Genomic DNA, 9,941 nt, shown 5'->3' with positions numbered 1-9,941 from the left:
TATTTCTTTTTTAGATAGTGGAAAATTTAAGAATTGCATACTAGTTTGAATGTGACTATTTGACTTGTAAACATGTATTCTTAAATAAGAAAGCATGTAAATAATTAAAATAGTTCTAAAATTAATCGTGCTATAACTATATGATCCAATTTATATCTAGTACTATAAGTATTTGATTTTAAACTAGTTCATGATTCTTTTTCTATTGCGACTAATTATATTTTGCAAGTTGATCAACCAAAATTGGATCAAAATTCCGGTAAGTCTCTAAACTAATAAGTACTAGTATAATGCTAAAACACTTGTTCTAATCTAAAATAGTATCAATTACAACAGGTCTATATTAAATTTACAGTGTAGCAAATATGTTATTCTATCAAAATACTACTGTAAATTATGTAAATAAGTAAACTTTATTCCCCACATAATAAACAGTAGAAGTATTGTGATCACCTTTTTTGTTTGAATAGATGCTATCCATTCGAAGCAACTCTGTATTCTTTGAAATGTTTATTTCCTCCAATCGACCTGTATTTTGAAATTTTGATGTATGATAATCCAAACAAAATTCTTAATAATGAAAAATGAACAATCAACTAAAACTATAGATCGGAAACACAAATATGAATTACAATGTTTTTGGCAAACAGCGTGGTAGAAGAATGACCAGCAATTTTGTTTTGAAGTGAGCAACCTTGCACATTTTAATTATTTTCCAAATGATGATAATTAACATTTTTAGTAAACACATCAGTGTTTTGTGGGTTATCTGGTGAGAAATACTAACCTATAGTTAACGTTTGTTTTCCCATAGCATTGTATCTTTCTGTGATATGTGAAAGTAAGTGTATTAGAGCTCTCTAGTTTTAACTTTAATATGTGGAATAAACTGAAATTGTCATTTTGATTCATGCATTTGTTGTCTATGGTATTCAAGTTCTTATGCATTTGATGCATGTGTCTTCATACAACTATTGATTTCTCCCTCCTTGTTTCTTTCTTTCCTGCAAATAACGTATTGTAATTGTTAAAGTTGACTTATATGATGCTTCTATCAAAATTATAGTGTTTTTTTCCTGTAATTGTATCACATATGTACTGTAATTGCATAACTTTTGAGTTTATACATTAGGATGAAAAATCGAATGGTACTCTATTGGTGCTATATTTGAAAAATAATCTGGCAGATTCCTGAAATTAAAATTTGTATTAGTAATCAGATTTTGCAGATCCCTGAAACTTTGTTGGGACCATCATGCTTTTGAAATAGAAGGGATTATATACCTCTAGTGAGATGTTATCAGATAAGCACTCAAGTTCTGATCCATTGTTTGATAAAGATAATTCTCTTAGTGTATCTATTTATGTAAGTGATTTATTTTCGAGATCTTTTAATTACAGTACAGTAGTTTTCTTGGACTAATTTTCAATTTACAATAATAACATATTATAGTTACAGTTTAATTGTACTGTAATTCCATTAGAAATTTACTGTAATTTTTGTTTTTCTCATGCAAAGTTAAAGTATTGCACATTTCCCTTATTTTTGCATAGATTCTTACTGTAGTTTTCCACCTAATAGTACTTTATGTTTCTAAACAGATTTGAGATTCAATTATATATGGTAATATACATTAACTGTTCTTCTACTATTTTTGCATGAATAAATTTTTATTTACACCATGCATACTGTATTTAAGTGCGAAACAGTTTATATGAATGATCTACTTGTAAGTTTCTGAACTTAATAGTTAAAAGATTGCTTTGCTTCAAACATTGAATTGATTATGATTTCAAATCAAATATTTTATATTTGTGATCATCTGATTTATAAACTATGTTCATTTTTAATATAATTATGAATTGATTTATAATTTGATGTATTGAAAAGTTATATGGAACTAAAGGTATACATTTACATTAAATGCCACATGGTGCACAAATTCTAATATATTGGTTGTTTCAAATTTTAGATTTTGCATCACTTACATAAAATTAGTACTGAAATTACAATATTTTTTATATGTAATTCATTATCAATTGGACTATAGTTTGTTTGAATAATCTCTATTGATAATGTGCGAAATATACAGAGATGCATAATGTGTTGTTTGGCATTCCAACATACGGTTACCATTCTGATTTCAGTATAAGATATTTTGAGTAGTTCATAGAATCTTTTTTTCCATATGTCTCCAGATGTTGTTTACCTGAGGTTGTTTCTTCCATTTTCTTTGATTTTGTTCCATATGGCTGGTTGGAAATTTTGTTCTGATTAGTGCTGCATTGTTTCTCTTGCAGGGAAGTTGATTTGAGTTGGTGGCCTAAGAGGGAAGCCATGAACGCGAAAAAGATAAGTATTGCACACTAACTTTTTGATATGTTAAGAGTTTTCAATTTTGTTGATATCGATACGTTACACTGACTAGTTCGTTGAAATTATCTAAAAAAATGTAAGGTAAAATTATCATGACATTACAACAATTCTAATTTTTTTAGGTTTAGTTCTATTTATGAAATGACTTTTTTTTATATTCAGGTTTGCATTTATCTGCCTGATGTGAGGCCACTGTTTTTTTATAGAGAATACTTCCTGACCTGTATGTTTGAAACTTTATCAATTTACTTCCATGTTACTTCTGAAATTTAACTCTAGATATAGTATTGTGTTAAATAATGAACTGAGTTAGTAGTTTGTGTTAGTTATAGGAATTTACTATTGAAATTTCACCTTTTTTGTGTAATTTTTTAACTAAATAACTGTAATATCTTACCTGATCAGTTTCTGTTTTTGAATTGAAACTGTGTAACTTAAATTTGTTCTATCAATCTGTGAAACATGTATGATGGATTGAGGTCACTTCACATGGTAGATTTCAGATGATTGATCTTGTTTTCTATACAGAATTTTACACAGTCAGATTAATAAATGCAGAAGTAAACATGATCTTTTATCTCCTTTTACTTTAGACTGATGTCTTTAACATTGTCTATTTGAAAATTGTCCACAATAACTAGAGTTCAGGTATATATTAGGGCCTATTAATGTATTTAGGTTTAAGTTTATTTCTGAAGTGACTTTTTCCGATATTTAGATTTTGTTTTTATCTGCCTGATTTGAGATAATGAACTCTAGATGTAGTACTGTGTCAAATGATGAACTGAGTTAGTAATTTGTGTCAGTTACAGGAATGTACTATTGAAATTACAAAATTTTTTTGGTGTAATTCTTTTAACTAAAAAACTGTAATATATTTGCAAACATGTAAAACAGTTCATAGTTTGCTATAATGAATGCTTTTTTGCTGTTTTGTAAGTATGTTACTCTTTTAATATTTTTGTTTGTAACTGTGAATAATTGACTTTGCTGTCCTTGGCTATTTTTGTGTGTTCTTCTTGATCTTGTCCAGTTTGTTTGTTTGTCTGTAAATTAGAGGACTTGTTTCTTGAAAAATAAAATGAAAATGGTGGCTAATATCTTCACTAGGAGAAATATAATGTGCATGTTTTATTCTTTTTGATGTCACCAAGTTAAATGCATGGTTTGAAATTAGTATGCCTATGTACTTTATCATTTTGCACTATAAATACTATATCTATTACTATAGTGCATTAATTCATCAATTACAGTAATTTATTACTAAAATTACACTCTTTCTTTTGTTGTAATTCCTTAACTAAATAACTGTAATATGTTTTTGAAACATGTAAAATAATACATAGTTAACTGTAATGGATGTATTTTTTTAATTTGGAATGAAGGTGTTGAACCAGAGAATGAAATTAATGATGATGTTAATGAAGCTGTTCAAGATAATGATAATTTTACATCATCTCCAATGGTATAATTTTTTAACTCACTTTTTTATTAATTACATCATCTCCAATGGTATAATTACAATGTAATTTTGTACAATGTGTGTATTTGAATAGTTTTATGCTTCAGTTGTATAATAGCTGAAAACCTTGAAATTGTTAGGGTGTACAGTGTGTGCATTTGAACAATTTTATGTAATCTGCAAATGGTTAAACAGGGTTTTCTAATTGAAAGATTGATTATGGTGAAAATTTGCATTGCTACCTAATTTGTGTTGATGACAAGAATGTGCAATTCTTGCTACACCAGGTAGAAATATAATTGATGTTCTGAATTTTTATGATTGATGATAGTTACTAATTCTATTGAAGCATTTAGGGTGTTTTTGAGGTTAGAATTTTGCAAATGCTATATGCTATGTGCAATTTAGTTAGGTATTTTTAATCTTTTAGTGACAATCTTGCATGAGTAAAGAACAAAAGTTATTGACGATTTCAAAATGAGTCATAGAGGCTGATTTCCTGATGCTCATAGATATTTTTCATATTAGTTTCAAATTGATTTTAGATTGTTACATGACTAAGACAGACTGACATCTACTAAGTTTCAGATTGTTCTCTATATTTCAATTTACAGAACAAATATATTGCAGTTACAGTTTAATAGTAGTGTAATTCTATTAGAAATTTACTGTAATTTTTGAATTTGTCCTGTTAATTCAAAGAATTAGGCATTTTACTTTTTCTGGCTTTGATCTGCAACTTTTCTTCTTTTCCTACCTTCTCCTTGTTGATTCTTGCATTCTAACTTTTCTTAAGGTTTGGATCTCTTCTGTTTTCGATTTGAAGGCTTGTTTGAATCTGGATTTTGATTCTTACTATCTCCATATCCAATATCTTCTATCTGGTGGAGTAAGCTTCACTTTTCCTTCTCCTCACTTTCTTCCATGGCGCGAGATTGATCTGGGATTGGAGATGTACTCTATTCCAGAAAGAAGTGGTACATCGTGAGCTGGAAAAAACGTGAGCTGTAATCACGTGCAGTACAAGTTTTACAATTTTGGCCTTTTGGGCTAAATGGGCCTGGGCTGAGCCGATACGATGGTGTCAAAAAAAAAAAGTCAAAAAATCTGAAGTTATATATATATATATATATATATATATATATATATATATATATATATATATATATATATATATATATATATATATATATTGGGCTTGTAATATTGTGAGCTGTTAGATCAAATGGTATCAAAATCTGAATGATTTAAGCCTCAAAAATCATTTGATTCCTATATAGACAGCCCCTTCTTATTTATGTCAGTATGTGTACTCCGAATTAGATATGTAGCCTACATGAAACATGTTCCAAATTGTGTTATCCTAATTTGTTTAGCCCTACTATTATTTTTTCCTAGATCCTTCCCTGTCTAACCAATTAACAAGAGATGCACCGGATATCATATTAGATAAAGTCTATGGTATTAATCGCATGCGTATGCATGTCTTATAGGGATTGGGATCCTCTGACATGAAGTCAGAGAGACGTGGTGATTGATATGTGAGCCCCACTGCTCGCGGGCCCATCTGTCAGAGGATCTCGTTCCGTATTATAGACACTCAAAAAATAAAAACTAAGCCCGTTTAACAAGTTGAGCTCGGAGCGGCTTTGCCATCACAGTGGTGAACTCATTCTTCTCGGTCAAGTCCACCTCGTCGCCGGCCACCTCCTTCCACTCGAACTCCTTCACCAAATTCGCCACGAAATACTCCAGGTGTAGCATGGCAACGCCGAGCCCTGCACATATCCTCCTCCCGACGCCGAACGGCATCATCCGGACCTCCCGGCTGCCCGTCACGTCCACTCCCTCGCCGTCGCCGCCGGCGAGGAACCGCTCCGGGATGAACTCCATCGGCTTCTCCCACTCCCTCTCGTCCCTTCCCATCTCGGCCACCATGAAGTTCACCGTCGCGCCCTTGGGGATGAGGTACCCGCCGACCTCGACGTCCTCCGCCGCCTTGTGCGGCAGCACGAAGTGGGCCGGCGGGTGCTTGCGGAGGCCCTCGAGGATGACGGCCTTCAGGTACGGCATGTCGTGGGTGTCCTCCTCGGTGATCTCGTCGTCGCTGGTCTTGGACTTGATCTCGTCGTGGAGCTTGGATTGAATGGATGGGTTCTTGACCAGCTCGGCCATGATCCACTGCAGCGCGGTGGCCGTCGTGTCGGTGCCGGCGTTGAGGAACTCCGAGCAGAGCATCACCAGCTCGTCGTCGGTGAGGGCGCGGTCGCCGTCGGTGTCGGGGAGGCTTATGTCGAGCAGCGTGTCGACGTACGAGTGCTCGAACGTGGTCTCCTTCTCTGGCACCGGTGGGCTGCCGGATTGCTGGATATGGTTCTTGCGCGCTCGCCGGGCATCGATGAGTGGCACGAAGAGCTCCTTCTGCTGCCGTCGCAGGGCGAGGCCCATTTGGAGGCGGCGGCGGAAGATGTGCTTAGTGACCGCCGGGTAGAACGCGAATACGCTCGTCTTCCTCGCGACGTACAGGAGCCAGTCGCGCTGCGCGGCGCCGATGGCGCGCACCGTGGCCTCGTCGAGCCGCTCGCCGAAGCACATGAGCACGAGGAGGCAGAACATGGCGTACCGGAACGTCTCCACCACCACGCGCGGGCGTGGCGGCTCGGACTCGGGGCGCGCGCCGTCCGCGAGCTTGTCGACGAGCACTCGGCGAACCCAGGAGCGCGCGGGCGCGAAGAGGCGGACGCGCGACGGGTGTAGCGTCTCGGCGACGAGGTTGCGGCGGAGGACGCGCCACACGGGGCCGTAGCTGGAGCGCGTGATGGTGTTGCCGGTCTCGCCGAGCAGCGAGCGCGTGACGTCCGGGCGGTCGGCGAGCGCGGCGCCGCGCTCCACCAGGGCGGCGTGCGCGACGCGGCGGTCGGCGACGAAGATGGAGAAGCGGGACCCCACGCGCAGCGACACGACGGGGCCGTACCGCGCGATCAGGCGCTGGAGGAGCGGCTCCAAGTTCGCCGAGGAGTGCCTCAGCCACAGGAGGCTTCCGAGCACCGGCACGGCGAGCGGGCCAGGCGGGATGCGGCGGCTGCCACCGCCGCTCCGGCGCCGCCGCGCGAGGAGGACGACGAGCGGGAGGACGAGAGCGACGAGGAGCAGGAGCCATGTGGTGTCCGTGGCCATGGCGTCTTCTTGCCTTTTGCTCTGCTCCGCCGCCTCGTCAGCTGAGCTTAGTAGCTTCAGAGTTCAGAGTCAAATGCCTGTTTAGATGATAGCCAAAATAAACCTTACTAAATTTTGCTAATGCTTAAATTTTAGAAAGATGGTAATATTGCTAAAATTTTGGTAGGATTTTTTATGTATTTACCAAATTTGACAACAAACTAAATATAGCTAAAATTTTAACAACTTTACTAAAAAGTGATATGGTTAAAAATGGTATTGAAGTGAACAGGTCCAAAGTTCTTTCGGTTGCTGACGTCATGGCTGATGGATCAGATTCGGTGGCGTTTGTAGACGATGAGCATGTGCGAGATGCCCTTGGCTTCAAAGCTCGATGACAGATGCATGGTTATCCTGGTTATTGACCTTATTAAAATGCATCGTGCTGTCATCGTCCCATGAGCTATTCTGGGAACAAACCAAATGCCCCATCTGGAGAAATTTCTGAAGAAAAATCGACCATCTTGGATGATCCAGATGTCTGAAAGCGCAGGCAGAAACAGTTGAACGGTACACGGCCCACACGCCCACACGCGTGTTGCACGCCGCTCTGCTAAAGAGCAAGTATAAGAGCAAGTTTAATAGTATAGCCATCTACAGGTTACAAATCAACTATAGTCAACTTAAGGGCAATAACAATGTATATGGCAAAAGTAGTCTATAGATATGGGACCCATATATATGAACTTCAACTATTGTAACATTTACAATGTATATGGATAGCAAATAGTATTAGTAGGAGAGAAGAGATATAGACAAATGAAATATTTTATTCTTTATGGGCAGTCCATATGTTTATTGTTATTTCTTTCCTATAGACTAGTTCCACAATATTGTTAGGTGGCTGAATCAAATATTATATTGCTTATGGACTACTTTTGGAGTACATTGTAGATGCCCTAATAACCAATTCATACAATAGTTACATACTATTAATACCTAGTCTCACCTGTCATACACACACTGTGTTTGGAGTCCATGCTACAGTTAGCTATAAATCTGTAGCCCGCTGCCCTTATCTCTCATTTTTTATCTCTTTAAAATATGTTTATAGTTGGCTTATAGCCTGCTATTGTACTTGCTCTAATAGACTGTTTTAGCCGGCGGTAAAACTGCCACGTCGGATTTGTTAAAATGCACCGTGTTGTCATCGTCAGTTCGTCACATGAGCTATTCTAGGATAAACCAAATGCTCTATTTGGAGAAATTTCTGAAGAAAACTCGACCACCTTGGATGGTCCTGAATTCCTGATGACTGAAAGCGCAGGCAGAAACAGTTGAGCAGTACACGGCTTCCAAACATGGTTCGGTTTGCCGTGCTGAATCAGAATTCTTCAGAAAACGATGCCGTTTTACTGTTCACTTGTTGGAAGCAAGTCAAGCTGGATCGTTCAATGACACGGCGAATGCAACTTGGCCATATCGTTGCAAGTTCAATTCCGCCCTTTTATTATCTTATCACGATTTCGTTAACCCACTTTTTAAACTACCAAAGTCAAACTACTAAAGGCTACTAGTAAACATTTCGTGTGACATCTTTCTACGTAGAAGTTGTTTTAAAATATTATATACTCCCTCCGTTTCACAATATAAATTATTTTAGCGTTTCCCATATTCATATTGATATTAATGAATCTAGACATATATATCTATCTAGATTCATTAACATCAATATGAATGTGGGAAATGTTAGAATGACTTATATTATGAAACAGTGGAAGTATATTACATACTTAATAAATGGATATATGATATACTTTCTCTGTTTCATAATATAAGTCATTCTAGCATTTCAATATGAATCTAGAAAATGCTAGAATTAATTTTTTTTATTTTATCTGCACCAACTTAATCTTTATCTTCAACCGTTTTATACCACCTTATACTCGCATAACGATTTGTTTGAGTGGAAATCAATGGAGGCACGATTAGACAAACATCATTTGGCACCACACGTGATTTTTGGGTAATCATTGGTAGATCTATGGGAGGAAGAGTGGCTGCATTCTGGCAAAGAATGAGACGATTTCCTCAGCGAGCTGTACCTATGACTTGCAAGAGGCAATGCCCACAGGCCACAGCAAGCCAAGCGGAACTCTCTGCTAGATTTGTAGACAGTCCATGTGTCAGTCCATCCAAAGCGGAGCTACAAAGGAGGCATGCCATCCAAATAGTTATGAATTTATTTTTAAAAAAAATTACAATATAGATTAGCATATGGTATACCGCTTCACAAACTGTTCGATGATGATATTTTGTACATTTTTTTATAAATGAAAGAAATGAAGTGTGTTAAAGTATTAATTTCGGGAATGGCGATATAATAACAAAATTGGTGATTAATTATCACTAATAACATAACCTGGCGTACATGGCGTATACGTATGAATATTGTGAGACACTTGCCGTCGGCTGCTCTAGTATATACGTACTCACGACATTTTGATATAGGGTGATCGATCCAATTTCATGGTTGGCTGATGGAAGGAAAAAGGTGTGAATGTTTTCATGGGAATGGAAGCATATGCCACTGTAGCACTGTCATTAGAGGAAGTGAATCACATGATTTGCCGGCCGTTAATCTCTCACGTCATATGCATGGAAACCACGTACATGCTTGCATGGAAACCAAGGAAATCTAAAGGGCAAGATAGCTCTATATGAAAGTTTCTTTCTATGAGCAGTGCGTGAGCGTATAAGTATGCAAGGAAAATTGATCCATATCACGTCAGATTGGAAACGAAACAGATAATAGCAGCAAGCACCTGAGATTTCACATGGAAATACTACTCTCCGTATCACCATAGAATGGAAGCTTCAATAATCATATCACAAAAACGAGAGGAAAAAGGTAAGCATGCGACGCTCGTCGCCCAGTTCCCCGCC

At 37.6% G+C, this 9,941-nt stretch overlaps 1 protein-coding gene across 1 annotated transcript; it reads right to left on the bottom strand.

Moving 5' to 3' along the window:
* Nucleotides 1-5,284: 5,284 nt before the first annotated feature.
* LOC127786106 (cytochrome P450 89A2-like) lies at nucleotides 5,285-7,102 on the bottom strand. The gene has a single exon (XM_052313434.1). It carries the CDS (start codon nucleotides 7,014-7,016, stop codon nucleotides 5,454-5,456), a length of 1,563 nt encoding a protein of 520 aa, XP_052169394.1. The 5' UTR covers nucleotides 7,017-7,102; the 3' UTR covers nucleotides 5,285-5,453.
* Nucleotides 7,103-9,941: the final 2,839 nt, after the last annotated feature.

Source organism: Oryza glaberrima, chromosome 10, assembly GCF_000147395.1.
Source record: "Oryza glaberrima chromosome 10, OglaRS2, whole genome shotgun sequence".
Lineage (NCBI taxonomy): Eukaryota > Viridiplantae > Streptophyta > Magnoliopsida > Poales > Poaceae > Oryza > Oryza glaberrima.
This window is presented reverse-complemented; position numbering and strand designations above follow the sequence as displayed.

Coding starts and splice junctions, on each gene's coding strand:
- LOC127786106 (XM_052313434.1), bottom strand. CDS start 7,016: ATGGCCACGGACACCACATGGCTCCTGCTCCTCGTCGCTCTCGTCCTC.